The sequence below is a fragment of the Camelus bactrianus genome, chromosome 11, assembly GCF_048773025.1.
Source record: "Camelus bactrianus isolate YW-2024 breed Bactrian camel chromosome 11, ASM4877302v1, whole genome shotgun sequence".
NCBI lineage: Eukaryota > Metazoa > Chordata > Mammalia > Artiodactyla > Camelidae > Camelus > Camelus bactrianus.
This window is the reverse complement of record NC_133549.1, coordinates 9,800,640-9,819,345: the sequence shown is the minus strand read 5'-3', so window position 1 is coordinate 9,819,345 and position 18,706 is coordinate 9,800,640. Positions and strand designations below refer to the sequence as shown.

Sequence of the window (18,706 nt, the reverse complement as noted above, 5' to 3'; positions counted from 1 at the left end):
TTTGAGCAATCTCCAACACTAGCTCCATTTAAAGTCATAAGCAAACATTTTCTCTTCTCTTTGCTAAGCTGCTGAAGCAATGCAGACCCGCCAGGAAAGACACTGGTCGGGGCTCCACAAAAAAGGGCAAACGTGCAGAAGCCACTCACACTGCCTAGTCCCTGGAGCGACCTTTTCGTCGTGACACACCGCCCTCACCCAGCAAACCACTCAGATCTTTCTTTGGCTTCTCTTCCATCCCCAGAAAGAGGTCCTTTCTTCAGGACCCCTCCCTGGACACCTAGTCCTGTCCTGCTTAGAAACGGGAAGCGGCCCATCACTCCTGATGCAGGCCTCCCGTGGTCCCTGAACAAGCCCGGCCGCTCCCGGCGGAGGCTCTGGGCGGTGGGGGGGGGGGGCGTGTCCCACCGGCTTCTTCCACATTCTTCCAGGGCATCTGTGGGTCCCCTCCTCACTAACCCCGCAGCCCAACCTCCCAGACCCCCTGTGGGTCCCCTGCCCACTGCTGCACCCCCAATCCCACCTGCGGAAGGGCAGCGGGCGTCTGGGGCACAACCGCATAATGGCAAACGGGTCACGGCACCCAGACGGACTCAGGACACGTCTCCTGCACGTTTGCTGGCCGCCAAGCTGAGTGACAGCTCAGCAGCCCTGAACCCAAAGTCCTCCGAGGAAGGGCAGGGGAGGAAGAAGGAAGCGTGGGCATGGGGGAGCCGCCCCCTGTCACTCCTGGAGGAAGGGGTCGCCCGGCCTGAAGCAAGGCACCTACCTGTGCGGGCACGGGATCCAAGAACAGGGCGTCCTCTGTGTCCTCCGCGGCCTCCCACCCGGCCTCGGGGGAGGGCGGCTTCCCCACGGGCCCGGCGGGGGCAGCTTCGCCCGGCGGGCTGGTGCAGGCCTGGGCGGGCAGGGGTCGCTCGTGGTCTAGGCTGGTGCTGGGGAGGACACGCCACTCCTGGCAGAGGACGCCGGGCCTTTCTGCCTGGGCCTCCCTGGCCTTCGGGGCCGGCTCCTGCCAGGAAGAGGCAGGCAAGACCTTTTCCCCTTTCTCGATGGACTTGATCTGGCTGGGGGTCAGCGACTGGAAGTCAGCCTCGGGGCCCTCCCCCCGAGACCGCTCTGCATTGATCTTCCAGAAGGATGCTTCCTCCTCCTTCCGGGCGGGACCCAGAGCGTCCAGGCTGGAGGACTTGCCGGCCTGGGAGGGACGGAGGGCCTGCGAGCTCTGGGGAGCTTTGGACGGTTGCCTGGGCTCGCCGGCGCTGCCGCAGCTCGGCTCTTGGATAGATAAGGAGGAGATGCTGAACTCCATCTGACTCTGGGGGGACACGGGAGGGAGGAAAGAGAGCAACATGTTCAGTCCGCGCAACAGGGGCGCCAGCCCGCACAGCTCCCCCAGCAGCGTCAGCACTGCCTGCTGTCCATTTGCTGGAACCTCCTGTCTGTCCTCGGGGGGTTATTTCCAGGTCTGCCATCACATCCTGGAAAATGTGCAGGCAGAAGCTTGGAGCGCCAGGCCCTGTCACATCACGTGCTAGGAACAGCTTGGACGCCTGAATCTGACTGACCACGAAGGCATCCACCTGCCTCTACCAGAGGGGAAACGGGTGGGGACGGATACCCGGGAGTTGGGGATTAACAGACACACAGTAGTACATATAAAATACACAGACAAGGACCCACTGTACAGCACAGGGAACTCTATTCGATACTTGATAATAACCTATAATGGAAAAGAATCCAAAAAGAGTATTTATGTATGTGTGTGTGTGTGTAACTGAATCACTTTGCTGTGCACCAGAAACTGACGCACTGTAAGTCAACTATACTTCAATAAATTTTTTGTTTTAAAGGAGGGGTTCTAGCACCTTCCTGGGGAGGGTGACTGCCCCCTGGGGGTGACACGGAAGGGTGCCCAGTCAATACAGCAGCACTGCAGTGTGGATTAAACCAGGACAGTCAAGGGCAGGCCTGCGTGCAGCTCCAAAGACCTGACCCTGCCCTCCTTTGCCTGACACTCCACCTTCACGTCTGCTGCAGGCTGTGTGTTTGTGTGCCTCCAAATTCACATGTTGAAGGCCTCATTCCCAAAGTGATAGTATTTGGAGGCTGGACCTTTGGGAGGTTAGATGAGGTCATGAGGGTGGGGCCCCAGTGACAGAATTAGTGCCCTTATGAGAAGGGACACAGAGTTGCTGTCTCTCCCCACCATGGAGGGGCACAGCAGGAAGGCGGCCATCTGCAAATCAGGAAGTGGGGTCTCACCAGGACAGACCCTGCTTGTCCCGCGATCTCGGACTCCCAGCCTCCAGGACTGTGAGAGGTAAACGTCTATTGTTTAAGTCCCCAGTCTGCAGTATCTGTCACGGCCACCTGAGCTGGCAAGACAGGGTCTTCCTCTTCCTCTTCCTCTTCCTCCCAGCACTGCCCCGCTGCTCTGACCCAGTCCTGGTCCTGGTAGGGGCACCTCCCCAAGGGCAGGGCAGGGTCCACACCCCGAATCCAACAGCCCCGGAAATGCTTTCCTCGAGCCAGTGCTGCTAACCACTGCAACCTCTAACAGCGGGAGCGCCGAGCCGTCCTGACCAGCAAACCACTGGGTGGAGCCTAAGCCCTGGAGGGCGTCACCCCACGCCCTGCAGAGCAAGCCACTTGTCACCTCCATCAGCTCTGAAATCTGTCTGGAACATTCCTCTCCGCTTCTATTGACCCATACACCCCCTTCTTCTTCTTCTTCTTCTTCTTCTTAAAATAAAAGAATTAAAACTACAATTACCAAAAGTCACAATTAGATAAAATCATTCATAACGCTTCCCTTCTCCCATAATCACTAACTACTACTTTTGTATTTTCACGTAATGTTTTTCAGACACGTGTTTTATGAAGTTGCACTTCCGTTATGCATATAATTCGGGGTATTGTGTGTTTTCACTTAAACCTCAGCATATCCCTGGTGTCACATGGACTTTGGGGTCACTGCTTTCAATGGGCACAAGGCATTTCACTGAGAGGCTGTCCAAACATCAACTCACCCATCTTCTTATTAGCGGACAACTGGCTACTTCTAACTTTTGTTGTTATAATTCAGATTGCCACGAGCATCTTCATGCATACAGCTCTCCCCCATTCGGAGTTCATTTTTCATGTAGGTTTCCAGAAGTGAGGTATCAAACTACCAAAGGTATAAACCTTTCTTTGATTGTGGTTTTGGGTGCGTGCTACCAAAGTTTGTTTGCCAGGGGCTGCCCCAATGTCTAATGCCACCAGCTAGACAACAGAGTAGCATCTGATTTTCTTTGTTATTGGATTTTTGTTGTTTTTTTTAAGTTTTTATTCTACAAATGAGAAAATGGGGATTTGGAGCAAAGGAGTGAATTGTCCTAGGTCACCAGTCCATTAAGAGACTGCGCTGCTGGGACTTCAACCTGGATGGGATGATGCCAAGCCCTGCAGCTGAGCTCGGTGACACAGTGCATATAAAAGCCAGCGGCCACCAGGGACGATGCCTGTGCAAACACCAGAGACCCCTGTCCGAGGCAGGATTTCTCTAAGTATATCTAATCTGATTTTTAAAGGGCTGTTTCTGAGTGAACCATTCTCAATACTCTGCATATACTTCCAAATTCCACAATAGAATACAGGGAGGCTGTGGGCAGAGAAAGAAAAGGTTCTTTAAATAAGCCAAGTACTAAAATAGCTTGGAAGTGGGGACCAAGACTTAGAGAACAGCGTTGACACTGATTTGGAAATTGCAGGGTAAGAAGGGCACTTAAAACTGAGCACTTCATCCAACCCCAGGCTCTTTCAGGATCAGCAGTTTCTCGAGTCGGGGAGAAGCCTCCGGAAGTCTGGGCTGAACACGTGTCTATGTGGAAGTCAGCACTGGGCCGATCCAGGGATGCTGGGGAGAGAAGGCGGTCTCAGTGGTCCCAGGACAGCTTCAGGTCCTCGACTGGCACACTCAAGCAGCACGGGGCTGGATGGGACAGAACCTCAGCAGAACCACAGAAGCTCTCATGGCCCCTGGGGCCAACAGAGCCCTCGTGACGGCCCTCAGGGGCGGTGACATCTGGTTAGAACAGTGGCCCTGCTCACAGAGGCGGTTACCTGGTTTTCAGGGGTTCTGGGGGGGAAACCAGGAAAACAAGAACTTACAGAAGAAAAACAGTAAGACTATGTCGGCTTCTAAGCCTTTTTGCCGAAGCAGGTGTTGTTTTCCGTTCTGCAAATAAAACACGATGACAAGCTCCTTTTGAAAGGCAGTCCTCCTGGGTCAGCTGTGCTGATGAGGGTCTTTTCCTTCCCCACTCCTTGCCCCAAAGGGCAAAAGTTTGTTCTTTGTATGGAAAACACATGCCCGTTAGGCAGGGGCGGAGGAGGACAGAAGGGAACAAAGGGCCTTTTTGCCCGTTGAGAGTGCATCGGATGCAGCTCCCAAACTCCCAAACTCAACAAAACTGGACCGGGGTGGGGTCTGGGGGTGGGGGACAAGGCCACCCCCCAGGACTGTGCCCCAGATCTTCTACCCTTGGGTTGTCGACCTGCACAGGTGCCTGGGCGCGCAGCATCCAGGGCACAGGGAAACAGGCTCCCCATCACACACAAAGTGGCGCCACCGTGCGGGTCCCGGGAACATGGCATCTGCCCGAGGCTCCCTTTGTGCCTCAGAGGTTTCCCTCTTTTCACCTCCTGCCTCCACCCTCCCTGGGGCCTGCCCTTCCCTCCCAGCTCTGGCCTCAGCCGGGTGCCCGCCCAGCCCTGGGGCCACCTTAGAGGCACCTCCCCATTACCATCACCGGTCCAGAGCCACAGCCACCTGCTCCTCTCAGTGAAGGGCCAGCCCGATCCTGGGCTCTTTTCCTGTTAGTGAAAAGGGTGTGCTGCCCACTCTCACCGCGCTGGACTGCTGTTCTAGGACTGGGCTGGCACACAGTAAGTGCTACCCGGCTCTGCTCCTGTTCTACGTTTTGGGGGCAGCCCAGCTCCCTGGGGGGCATCAGCAGCATTCACAGTGGACCCCTCTGGGTGCTGGCCCCCTCCCTGCCTTCCCCTGGTCACCAGAGGCCTGGTGCCCGCGGCTAGGACCCGTGGGCAGTGTCCGTGCCCAGAAGTGACTGGGCCCCTGGAGGCCCCATCCTGGCCTGGCGTTGGAGGTGGAGTCTGAGCTGAGATGCTCCCCGCAGGGATGGGATGCAGCTCCTTACCCGTCCCATAGACTCCCCCAGAGCCCACGTCGCCCACGGGGGGCTCTGACCTCTCCTCCCACCATGCCCTTGAAGGCACCACACAGCAGGCTCTGTGAGGGTGGCCCTCTGACACTGGGGCAGATCAGGGAGCAGGAAGGGACAGCTCTGCCATGGGGACACAACAGGCCAGCAGGGGAACCAGCTCTGGAGCCTGCGATGAAGGGTGGAAAGTCAGGAAGTTCCAGCACAGTTTTCTTCTTTTTGGAAAAAATCAGCTTTTCCAGGTGGGGAGAAAGAACTCTCGGGAACCCTACCCCCCAGAGCTGAGCTGGGCAGAAGCTGGGCTCAGCTGAAGGCCGCTGTCCAGGAAGAGAACCCAAGGGGTCAGCAGCCCCCAGCCTAGCCAGGCTGGGCTCGGACAGGATGTCAGTGGCGGGGTCAACTCCATGGTCTCACAGGAGACACGGGGGTGCACAGGAAGCCCTCTCCCCTCACAGTGATGCTGACAGCTGCGCCCTCAATCCTGGCGGCAGCGGTTGGAGCCCCAGGGAGATGTGCCCGGAGGGTCTGGTCCCACCGAGCCAGGCCTGGGCGGCAGCTGCCTCATGTGGGGAACTGGGTCTCAGCTGGCCACGTCCGTTCTAAAAACAGAAAGGCCACAACTGAGCCCAGTGTCTATTTTTACACCCCACTCACTGGAGAGGAATGTGTAATATTTCAGTAAAGGGGGAAGCAGGCAGCCAAAACTAACTGTTTGGCTTGGCAGCCGCTGGCAGCTCTAAATTGTTGAGATATGGGCTGCAGAAACATTGTCAGGAAACATAATAGTTTACTGGAGCAAATCCTAATAAATTCACAAACCATTTAACATTTACTCTCCCCACCTTCCCCTCCAAAGAAGGAAGAGGAAGAAGAAGAGGGGAAGATACAAAAAACTTTGAGAAGTTTAAAAAAATTAGGAGAACGACAACCTGATGGAAGAGACAGTGCCGCCCGGCCACTGAGGCTGGGGGTGTCAGCCCCTCCAGCAGCAGGGAGGCGGGGGCAGAGCCTGGGGCCCACCCGCCCCTCACCCCAAGGTACCAGGGGCCAAATAACACACCCCTGTTTTCACCAGGGAGCCGGGCGGACAATGGACAATCCCGCGCGGGTCCACAGTGCCCATCTGTTGGGACCCATGGCATTGGGAGCCTAGGAAAATGGCAGCTGGTGGGTGTGAGGGAGGTCAAGGGAGGAGGGGTGGCCCCTGCCCTCCAGGGCCTTGTCGCCTCACAGAGACGAGACGTACCAACAAAGAACCGACACCAGCAACCCTAACACGTGTCCGGGTGTCCGCCTCGCACCACACTTCTCAGAGGGGACACGGAGCGGGGACAGTCCTGAACCCCGCAGCCTGGGTGACGCGTGTGGCCCTGGATGGATTTCTAGTTCACTCCTGCCCTCAGTTTCCTGGTCTGTAAAAGGGGGTGTTGTGAGGACCGGCCCTGGGATGCCCGAAGGTGCTTGGCACAGATGAGGGGGCTGCAGGAGCTGCCCGGCCACTGGGAGGACCGGGAGAACCATCAGAGCCAGGACCTGCTCTGGGACCTGCACGGATGGCCGGGCTGGGGCTGTGCAAGGCCTGTGGGATGGGGCTGAGGGGCTGGAGGAGAGACCAGCAGGAAGGACCCCTGGGGCCCAAGGGGCGGGCTTGGCCCTGGGCTGAGGGAGCAGACTGGTCACTGCACCTGTGCACTGCACACGCGTCCCTGCGCCCCACAGAGAGCCAGGAAAGGGCTAGAGCGGGGGGCCACCGACCTGCTCTGGATCTCAGGAAGATGAGTCAGGGAAAGCACGGGGATGGGTGGGGGTAGGGAGACTTCGCTACTGGGCAGAAATGGGGTCTCAGTGAGCAGCCCCAAGCTGGAGAGATGCTGTGCCCGGGGGCCAGGGCGGCTCTGTGCTTCTCAGAAACTCTGGGCTGGCAGCAAGGAGGGACGGCCAAGCAGAGGCACAACTGGCAGCCAAGGGACCCCTCCACGTCCAGACATCCTGACGCAAGGCCCTTCTGTCCCCCGTGGGCAGGAGATGCCTTCGAGCCACAGACAGACCAGGGCTCCAACCTCTCTTCAACAATTCAGGCACTGCTCCCAGGCACACACTTCTCCTCCTGAGGACAGGACAGGGGGCCTCCCTCCTCCGCGAATAGTCCCCGTTGGCCCTCAGAGATCTTTGGAATCAAGGAACTGATTTCTTCCCACCCCACGCCGGCCTGCTTACTAACCCCAAACAGGCAGCTGAACACCAGGGGAAGGACTGGGGCAGACAGAAAGGAAAAATCCAGACAGCCTGGGGGAGGGGGGTCCCCAGAGTCCAGCTGCCCAGCGCCAGGGCCTGACCTGCCCCCGCAGGAGTCTCCCCTGAATTCCCAGCCCAGACGGATGAGGAATGCCAAGAATCTGCTCCTCCCACGGACTCCCCCTCCGGAGCATTACAAGTGCTAATGGTTTGCCTCTTGAAACCTCAGCAGCATGAGAGAGGAATCAACCCTGGGGCCCCGCAGGCACCCTCTCCGCCAGCACACCTGCCAAGCTGACGGATGAGTGGAAAAGATAAGGACTGAGACCACGCTGCCTGGCTAGGACAGGAAGTCCTCCCTCCGAGCCTCCCACCCGTGATGGAGGGAGGCAGCGGAGGCACCAGGCCTGGGGCAACCTTGGGAGGGGGAGACCCGGGCAGGGAGGGATGAGCTGGAAGACGGAGCAGAACCCGAGGATGACCAGTCCGTGCTCGCCCAGCAGCAAGGCCTCTCCTGATCAGAGCTGAGTGTGTTTCAAGATCCTGAGCCCAGCGCCAGCCCGTCCCTCCTCTGCAGATGGAACCACCGTGGGCTGGCCTGAAGGAAGGAGCCCAGAGCCAATGCTGGGAAGAAACCCCAAATTCCTGGGACTCTCAGCTCTGTGCCTGACAGTCGCGACCTCAGGTCCGGCTGATCCTGGCCTCAGCGGATCCATCGGGGGGCAGGGAAGTCAGAAAAAAGCTAAGAAGAGCTGGACACTTGGCACTCATTAAACAAATGTCTGCTGAACTGAACAATGGGAGGAAGGAATGAGAATATACCCACCATCGTGAGTGTAAACACATGTTACGTGAACAGGGAGAGTGACTGAAGGAAGCATTGTGTGGCTAAAACTCTTCTCCAGCGTGAGTTCTGCCCCCCAGGTGCAGCCATCCGCTCAGTGGGCAGTTTTCTGAGAGCAGGACTATTTACATAACATCTGACTCAATCTAATCATCTAATCAATGTCCGCTGAATTTTTGAAAAAAATCAATGGATGACATCATAGAGACAGAAAGCATAAGGGTGGTTGCCAGGGGCCAGGGCAGGGGGGTGGGGTGGGGTTCTGTTTAAAGGGAACAGACTTTCAGTTTGGGAAGAGGACCAAGTTCTGGAGGTGGATGGTGGGATGGCTGCACAACAGTGAGAACTTAATGCCACTGAACTGTATGTTCACAATGGCTCAGAGAGCACATTTCATGTTATGTGTATTTTACCACCATTAAGATTGAAATTAAAAAAGAAATCAATGTATGACCAACAAACAACCCAATAAAAGGACCCAATTTCAGGGCTTCCAGGGTTTGGAGTCTTAGATACAAAATGGCACAAACCCTCCGCAACTCTCCATCAGGAGATGCGGTCTCTGTCCTCATGCCCTGGATCTGGGCTGGGCTGTGCCAGGGTGTGACCAGCAGAAGAAAGCAGAGGGGACCCCGTGGTCCCCAAGCCTCAGCCTCTGGGGGCCTTCTCGGCGTCCCCTCTTGCCCCAGGGAACTCTTCCACCACCAAGTGGCTCGCTGGACATGCGGGGCCCCAAATGGACACAGGAGAAGCCAAGTTCTCCCTGAGCAGACAGCTCCCCTCAGCTGTCGGATGGCACAGGAGCACTCCCCCGGCCAGGCCGACAACAAGAGCCCAGCTGAGACCTGGCCAGACCGCTGACCCACAGAATCAGGAGCAAAGAAAAGGCTGCTTCGAGTCACGAAGCTGCAAGGCATCACCTGAGGGAGAATCTCCAGCCCCGCACTGGGAGGTCGTGGCCACCTTGCCCCGGGTACCACCGCCTGTGCGCAGCTCTCCAAAGAGAGTCCCATCAATCTTTAAGTCCTAAGAAGAGTGGGATAAAGGAGGCAGGCACTCAGGGCACTGGAGCTTACGGCTGGGGAGGGCTGAGTGCGGGGCGTTCTCAAGCTGGACACTGGTTCGTGGGAACAGAGTAGGGGTTAGGCTCTTCGGTCCCTAGAACATTCTCTGTGTTGCCGCTACAAAGTTCTGACTTTATGCAAGTCTGACCTTGAGAGAGCAAACCAAAAAGCGAGGACGCAGAGAGCCCACAGTTCATGCCCTATGCTGGTTCTCTCATGCAAAGGGAACAGGAAATGGAACGGAGAGCTCTGAGCCACAAAGACTCTGCGTTTTACCAAAAGGAAGCCAGTTAGCACGGGCAACACACACTGACTTGATTTTATCAAGTCTTCCCCACTGATGCAGGCTCCTAAGGGATCCGCCTGGTCTCTGTGGACAGTCAGCATCCCCGCTGGACCCTGTCAGCCCTCTGTGTTCTGGAGACATTTCCCAGGCAACTGTTCCCACACTGACCCCGGGAGCTGAGCCTCATTCTCAGCAGCCATGCCAGGTGCTGCCCCCGCCTTGTCCCAGAGTGTCATCTGCGGCAGATAACACGTCCAACTCCACAACATTTAACAAGGTAAAATCTTATGATGAGAGCAGGTGTCCTCACAGGCACACGACGGACTTAGGGCTCAGGGCATTTAACCAATTCGACTTCTCTGGGTCTTCGTCACCGAGGTGTCATGTAACAGAGGGCCCAGTCCGGGGACACCTGCGCTGCCTCTGAGCCGCGGTACCTGAGGCTGCTCATTCCCACCTGCAGAGGACCCACGTGCCGCTTCCTAGGTGTCGTCTCGAGGACTCATGCTCCCCAGATACCCATCTGGGGGCCCATATAAAAGGACCACTGAGGACCCTGGCTGGTGCCAGTGTACTGATGCCCTTTGCACCCGCCTACAACATCCTTTGCATTCTCAAGGGACAAGGGATTCACCGCTTGGATTTCAGAGCTGCTGCAATCCCAGGCTGCTTCTTGATATCCCTGGCTCCCTCCCACCCCACCCTCAGCCACCCCAGCACCCAGATCCCTACAGCTCCCTGGCACAACATTTTTGTTCACCCTGCCCTCTGCACAGACTTGGGTTATTAATCCGCCATGGAAACAAAACAATAAAAAGCTCGCGCAAGATGCAGACGTTTGCATCTCTATTTTCAGATGTTTGGGACCAACGATCTGGCACCCTGAAGGCAGAAGGCATCTGTGCTTGCTGTGGGAACATGTACTCTCAAAAGCCCCTTCTCAACTCTCTCGTGACAGAGTCCCTCAACTGCCACAGGCTTCCGCATCACTCGGGGCGATCAGGGTCAGCTGGAAAACCGCCTGTGTGCAACGCCAGCTGTCCTGACCCATCTGAACCCTTGTAAATCCTTCATTTTAAGACACAGACCCCGACATGAGGGCCTCTCTGGTCACCTGTAGTCCACCCGCCCCCCACTTTGACCCACCCCTCTTGCAGCCCCTGGTATGTTACTTCTGCTGGCGTGAGCGACTATGGGGACAAGTGATGCCCTTTGGATATCAGGGCTTGAAAGCCCTGATCTGACCTCAAGTCAGAGCGCTGCTCCAGACACACAGCTGTCATGGTCATGCCCACCATGGAAAGAACCCTCCAACACACAGCAGCGAATGTTCTAGAATTCAGAGAACCCTGGTCTTTGTCCTTCTTTTCCTGGGGTTAGAGACGTCTGCCTTTTGGTCACTTTGCTTCTTATTAATAATACACTGGTCCCGGGACAACAAGGGAGAATGGGGACCTGAATTAAAAGCAGTTAAGCTTGACCCTCTGGAGCAACTCTGGCAACAGTCATACTGCAGCAATAAATGAATGCCTGGAGCCAGGGCGAGCCCCCGGGGTGGGCCGCACCGGCTGACACGTGTGCGTGTATCCGCTGGCTACTCCAGCTTCCTGGGGCTCAGACAGCAGCCTTCCCCGCTTGTCTTTCACCCTCAGGGCTCTTCCGCCTTAGAGCTGGCTCTTCCAGGCCATTCTGACAGATCTACTGTCTTGTCTCCGCCACTGTCTCTCTCTTGCCCCCTCATCCACCCCACTTCCTGTCTCTGTTGCCCTTTTGATTTCATTTTAATAAAAGCAGCTGTTAATGCCCTCCCCCAAAAAGAGCTCCCCTCAAAGTTTTGCCTCATGGAGCCCCCGCCAAGGTGCCAAGTGCTGGCAGGGGAGGTGTGAGCAGAGAAAGGGCCCCCCCACACCTGGGGCTGCCTCTGTGCCCCCCACAGTGACAACCCCAACTTTATTTTTTTGGGGGGAGAGGTAAGTAGGTTTATTTATTTATTTATTTTTAATGGCGGTACCAAGGATTGAACCCAGGACCTCGTGCCTGTGAAGCGTGCGCTCCACCACTGAGATATGCCCTTCCCTCTCCAACCCCTACTTAAATCCATCATCAAACCTAACTCAGCACAGGTCCCTCCCACCTCCTCTCCTTCCCCAACCCCCCTCCCCAGCAGCGGGCGCATCCCTGCAGCCCCGCGGTGGGGCCCCTGGCTTCGGAGCCCCCCAAGTGCTGAAAGGAGCATCTGTAGTGACGCCATTCTTTTCAAAAGGGCGAACGAATCTAAATTTAATCCAACTTACCCTCGTTTCCCAGGAGAAAGGGGCAGAGTGCTCATCTTGCCAAGTTATGTCCTGAAACAAAAATTCAAGAATAAATCTCAAATCCAAACCCAAACATACTCCATGCAAACAACCAGCCGAGGCCACGGGGGCATCAAAATTTAGGAAGAATCCCAACTCCTGGCTCGAAACCAGCCTGAGGTTTTCAGGCTCTGCAGAGAGTCATGCGACGCTCCGGTTTGGTTTTCCCCTCATCTTGCTGGGCCCTGCACACCCACCCCATGTCAGACAGACATTGGACAAATGCCTGGGGGGCCCTGGGACAGATGCAATGACAGGGGAGCTGAGTAGGAAAGAAACAGGGCTTCAGGGGCTCAAGTCTCAGCCCTACATGTGATTACACGTGGCGGGGGGAGGATGACTTAGCCTCCTGGGCCTCGGTCTCCTCATCTGTCAAAGGAGAATCACCCTCCCCTAGCGGGACTAAAAAAAATGACATTTGAAAAGAGCGCTGACATCTGAGCCCCCCTCCTTCGCCCAAAGTGCCTACCAAAGACCTGAAAGGCAATGATCAGCAAATCAATGCAGACAATGCCAATGGGATGCACGTGCCTAGTTATAAAAGGACTCAGATCACTCTGGCCCTAGAGCAGAGCAGCCCAGAAAGAGCCCTTCAGAGCAGTCACCGGCACTTTGACCTTGGATCCCCGAGGTTTCGCTTACTGCTCTAAACAAACGTTTGGAAAATCACCTTTCCTTGGCCACCCCTCCAACCTCCCAGCTGTCTTCCAGCACTAGCAAATGTCTCATCTGGGCCCAGCTTCTACTGGGGAGCACATTTTCTGAACCAAAAACTGGGACCCCCCTGGGCGATACAGACTGAAAATGGAGTAGAGCATTTTGAACGGAGACTGTCCTTGCATAAAGCCCCCCAGGCGTGCAGTGTCTTCCTCCCACGCAGGGGCACCCCCTGCCTCCCGAGCGAGGTTATCCGGCACCCCCTCCTCCAAGAAGAGAGCCAGCTGTGCAGAGGGCCCACCTCTCTCAGTGCCAACTCCATCTCCAGCCTCCAAGCTGTCTCCTGCCATTCCCAGCTGTCAGGCAAAACTTTAAAAAGAAGAGGGAACGTGGGCCACTGCACCCCTACTGGGAATTTCAGTGAGACCCAAGTTACTTTTCAATGTACAAACTCTGTCCCTCCAAAAGTGGAAGCGGGCTGACGGCAGGGGTGTGAGTTAACAAGCCTTAGCTGCAGGGGCCTCCTGGGTCCAGGTCCCTGTGTGTGTGTGTGTGCCTGTGTGCGTGTGTTCAGGGGAGGGGAGGAGAGGGCAGTTGAGTTAAATGACCTGAAAGTCCTTAAAATTCTATGATCTCTAGACCTTTTAAGTGCCTCTTAGAAGCAATAAAACAAGAAGGACTTTGTTTTCAGATGGGAAAAATAAAGGTGGTTGATGGAAAGTAAGTTCCCTTTACTCTAGATTTGGACCTGGGGAAAAAAAGCAAAGGAAAATCAACGACAAATGTTCTCCTTCTATCCAAGGGGGACAGCCAAGTGGCCACCTCAGGGGACAGAGGAAACGTGTGGTGATTTACTGGGCAGGCAGAGGTAGGGAAGGGAACAGGACCACTGGCCAAAAGCAGGACACACTGGAACTGGACATCCCTTCTCATGTGCCATGATCTATCCTCTGAATATTAATTATGCAGCTTGAAATCTGCAAAGATCACAATAATAACGTTTGGGGCTTTGGGAGGTGGGTGAACGCAAGACTCAGGGGAACAAAGATGCAGCCTGGAGTCTGGGAAGCCAGCGGGCTCACGTGGCTGCAGCCCGTACTGGCCGAAATTCCAAGGGGGCTGTAGACAGAGAGGGGGGGCCCCTGTGATGCCCCCCCAACTTGGTGTCAAGTCAAAAATCTTCTGTTTGCTCCAGCAGGAAACCGAATCAAGGGGCAAATTCCTCAGATTTCCGCAATTCTGAGCTCATCAAAAATAATAATGTGCTGAACAGAAATAAATGTGCCAAACAAAAATGTGATTGAGGCTCTGATGTCAGGCGTTGGCTGCACACACCAGCTACAAAAAGTGTTGGCGGCAAGAGCAGGCTTTCCAAGCAGTCAGATGCAAACAGCATCGGAATTGCGAAGTGGCGACAGGCGTGCACGAATGCGCACACACGCACGTGTGAGCATGCGACACAAACGATGCGATCTTTCTTCTCCGCCCACGGTGATCGGCAGGCAACCAAAACGTGGCCAGGCACATGCTGTTGACCGTCACATATGCTTTCTGTAGAACTGCCTAGAAGACTTCCCCCATCTGCCTCCCTGGCGCCCAGGATCAGAAATTACAGAAGCTTGAGATTTACAAATTTTAGCCACTATATATAAAAATAGATTTTTTTAAAAGTTTCTTCTGTAGAGCACAGGGAACTATGTTCAACATCTTGTAAGAACCTTTAGTGAAAAAAATATGATAATCAATATATGCATGTATATACATGACTGGGACACTGTGTTGTACACCAGAAATGGACACATTGTAACTGAATGTACTTCAGTAAAAAAAGAAAAGAAGAAAGAAACTACAGAAGCACCAAAACACGTCTGCTTAGACCACAGGACAACACTGGGTGGGCTTCATTTGGCCGAGAGTTATCCTCAGAGACAAACGCTCCATAAGACCAGACCAGACCAGAGACAACCCTGAGTCTCCCTGGAAATTTTTCTTCGGAGCGCAGCATGGGAAGAAGCCTCAGGTAACCAAATCCCAAAGAAACAGGACAAAAAGCAGAGGGGAAGCCACAGCTGGGCCACGGGACACGCGCCCTGATTGCCTGGCAAGTATCAGAGGCAAGCACAACACGGGGAGCCTCTGCAGGTCCCCACTCGGCCCCAAGGACTCCAGGATGGACACACATCCCGTTCTCTCTGTCCAAAGTCCCAGAGGCCTGTGCTCTCGCTCTCATCCAGAAAGTGTTCACCAAACAAAGCGTTTACCTCCTCACAGAAACAGTGCTTTTGAAAAAAGAAGATCATTCTCTGCCTGTGGTGCCAGAATGCACACTCACGGAGAAGCTCCAGCAGCTACTACTCTGCTACTCTGTGCAGGGTGGATGCCGGCATGTTTTATGATCTTTGTGGGGCCCAGACATTTTCACTTTTGGAGGCTGCAACCCGGGGCAGGCTGGCACCCACTCACGAGAGCTGACTGTGACATTTTCTGGCATTTTGAACCTGTTGTTAAACACAGTCATTGTGAAAAGTTAAATTATATAAACTTAGAGTTAAATATATGGTGTTAAAAACAAAAGTAATATACTTCGTACACATAAGGATGGCTATTATTAAAAACACACACACACACACACAACAGAAAATAACAAGTGTTTGCAAGGACATGGAGAAACTGGACCTTCATGTGTTGCTGGTTTGAATGTAAAATGGTGCAGCCACTATGGAAACAGTGTGGTGGTTCCTCAGAAAAATTAAACACAGAATTACACTGGATCCGGCAATTCAATGTTTAGGTATAGAGCCAAAAGAACAGACAGCAGGGACTTGAACAGATACTCGTATGCCTTTACTCACAATAGCCAAAACGTGGAAACACAAACGTTCATCAACAGATGGATGAAGAAAATGTGGTACATACATCAACGAGTACCACTCAGCCTGAAGGAGAAAGGAAATTCTGACACGTGCCACAACCTTGAAGACGTCATGCTGAATGAAATAAGCCAGTCACAGCAGAGCGAATATTGCATGATTCCACTTATCTGAGGTACCCAGACTAGGCAAATTCACGGAGATAGAAAGCAGAGCTCACCAGCGGGGAGGAGAGGGAGGAATTTTTAAGAGGTACAGAGCTTCTCTTTGGGGTGATGGAGAAGTTCAAGAAATGACCGATGGTGATGGCTACATGACATTGTGAATGTACTAACTGTACACCTAGAAATGTTTAAAATGGTCAGTTTTGTGTTATCAGTATTTTATCACAACAAACAAAATCTGAAAAGGCTATACATTGTACCATTCCAACTATACAACATTCTGGAGAAGGTAAAATCACAGAGACAGTAAACAGATCAGTGGTTGCCAGGGTTAAACAGAAGGAGGAATGAAACGGGCAGAGCACAGAGCAGTTTCAGGGCTGTGAAAATACTCTGTACCAATACTGCAATGATGGACACTTTCCCCCAAACTCGGAGAAAATCCAACAGCAAGAGTAAACCCCAGTGTAAACTATGGACTTCGAACAATAATGATGTATGCGTCAGTGTAGGTTCATCCATAGTAACAAACATTCCACTCTGGTCAGGGGGTTGTTGATAGTGCAGGAGGATGTCCCTGTGTGACAGTAGGGTGTATGCCAGAAATCCATCCTTTCCATTTGTTTTTGCTGGGAAGCTAAAACGGCTCCCAAAATTAAAATTTATTTTTCAAAAAAGTGTCCCCCCAATCAAAAAAAAAAAAAAAAACCCCGTCAAAGGTAACAAATACTAAAACCGTTATCTCTGAATTACTTTAGTCCATTTTGCTGTTACCTGCGCTCTTGAGGTTACTTACGTCCACGACATCCGCAGGATGGGAAGTGCACCTGTAACTCCACCCGATGGTGTCACTGCAGCTCCCTGACCCGCTCTGACCCAGTGGGCCACCTGGGGGCTTACAGCAGGCCCTGGGGGGACACCTCCCCGCCAGTCCGCAAGCGCTGCACATCAGGACTGCTCCCCGCACTGCCCCCCGCAGGCTGCAACCGACAGCAACCATGCTGAAATTCACCACGTTCTGCATTGCGTGTAATTGTTTACTGTTACACTTTTAAAGGATTTTAGTGATTTTGCTTTTGAAATTATTTGGTGACAAGCGACTAACTCCTCTACCACTGGTTGATTTCTCGGTCAGAGTGATGAGCATTCCAAAATGATTCTAAAATGAAAAACTCTGGACTTTTAAAATTCATTTCAAACGTGGAATGTTATCAATATTAGCATCTCCTCTTAATGAAATGGACCAGGGACTCATAAGCCCTGTATTCTTTTATAATTTCTTTCCATTTTAGGGCTGGGGAATTTCATCAGGGCTCAAGCACGTGGGGTGGACAGTGCCTGCGGATGGCAGTCTACAACGGTGTCCCCTAGTGGTGTCCCCGGGTCAGCCTGAGGGAGTGGGGCCAGGAGCACAGACTTTTCAAAGCGGCTCTGAGCTTCCCCTGCACAAAGCCAGGCCACCGGCAGCCAGTGGACAGGAAGCGGTGCCTCTCCTGCCACATTCAGAGAATTGCTTCCGAAGTCTCATTTCCACCCCAGGCCTCTCTGAAGGACAACCTGGGCGCCTTTCTGTAACTGCAGTCTGAACAAACAGCACCTTCCCACAGATGCCCTCTCCCTGGCACACCTGTCCCAGGCAGCCAGGGGGACGGCCACCTCCTGGTCCTTACTGGTCTTGGGACGGAGACTCTCTGAAGAGCATCCCCAGCCTAGAGGTTCCAGGTCCGGCTGTAAATCAGTCACCAGGGTGCTGTCTTAACACGAAGACTGTGGGTCCCACCTGGCTCTGTTTTAAAAAACCAACAACTTCCCAGGTAATTCCAAAGCTCAGTCCTCCAAAAGGGCGCCGACTCTCTTCACGTCGGGGACACTTGGCCACGCAGACCGCGCTGGCTGACCTCCGAGGCTCAGGGGCCCACCTCTGTCTGTCCAGGCCACCCCCCCGGACAGAGGCGGTCTCAATAAATACTGCGAGGTGACTCTCATCACCCCACAGTAAGGACTTCTGCTAAAGCAACCCGGGTTCAGGCTGCTCTCACGAGGGGTTTTCTGGGCCGGCTCTCACCAGCCTCACCTTGGAGCAGGCAAAGTCACACTCTGCGCGTGAGATAATCAACCAAGGCGAACAGACGGTCTCCTACTACGCTGCAAAGCTCCAGCAAATCAGGTTAAAAGGCTGCTTTCATTTCATGCTTCCCAGCGTTCACAGATCACATGAAACTCCTGCCACCACAGCACGTGAGAAATGCGGTGACCGCAAGCGGAAACGTTCCTGTGCAGCAGAGTCAGAATTCCGCGCGCCGTTGGTCAAATTTCTCCCCCAACCCAGAGAACTGAGTTTCTAAAAGTCAGAATCCCAACCATTAAGTTCCCCAGAAACACATCTCCTTTATCTCGAGTGACTCAGAGGCCGCATCAGGGTCCTGGAACCCTGCGAGGTGCTTGCTGGAACCACACGTTGTCACTGTCTTCCTGAAGTCCCTCAATTAGGGGAGTTTCTGGTTGACAGATGGGGCATCTTGGTGTCAGGGTAAGAACTTTAAACTGTGAAATACTGTAAGATAGAGAAAGGGGGTGGTACAGACACTCCCCCACGTCACCAACTGCCTCATCCCCCAGGGATGTCAGAGGCTGGGCCTCCCGGCACATCCAGCACAAAGCACATTCCTCGTGGTGAGCTGTTCAGTGTCAGGCTGTTCCTCAAAGACGCAGGAGCATCTTAAAAACAGTAGTGACGCAATCATGCTCCTTCATATTTAGCTAAATGAGCTGGAAGCGCGGGTCCACCAAAAACCTACACACGGCTGATTGTAGTGGCTTTATTCATAACTGCCAAAACTTGGAAGCAGCCCCGATGTCCTTCGGTAGGTGAACAGGGAAGTAAACTGTGGTCCATCCAGAAGCTGAAATATCATTCAGCGCTAGAAAGAAATGAGCTCTCAAGTCATGAAAAGACATGGAGGAACCTCCAATGCATATGATTAAGTGAAAAAAAGCCAATTTG

At 53.9% G+C, this 18,706-nt stretch overlaps 1 protein-coding gene across 1 annotated transcript in view; it reads right to left on the bottom strand.

Annotated features, from left to right (window-relative positions):
* C11H1orf198 (chromosome 11 C1orf198 homolog) overlaps positions 1-18,706 on the bottom strand; it is a 31,366-nt gene that overhangs the window by 5,981 nt on the left and 6,679 nt on the right. The window contains exons 2-3 of the mRNA XM_074373190.1: positions 11,952-12,002; positions 770-1,318 (exon numbers count right to left, since the gene is read on the bottom strand). Coding sequence (XP_074229291.1) covers positions 770-1,318; positions 11,952-12,002 — 600 coding nt within the window. The remainder of the gene's footprint in view (positions 1-769; positions 1,319-11,951; positions 12,003-18,706) is intronic.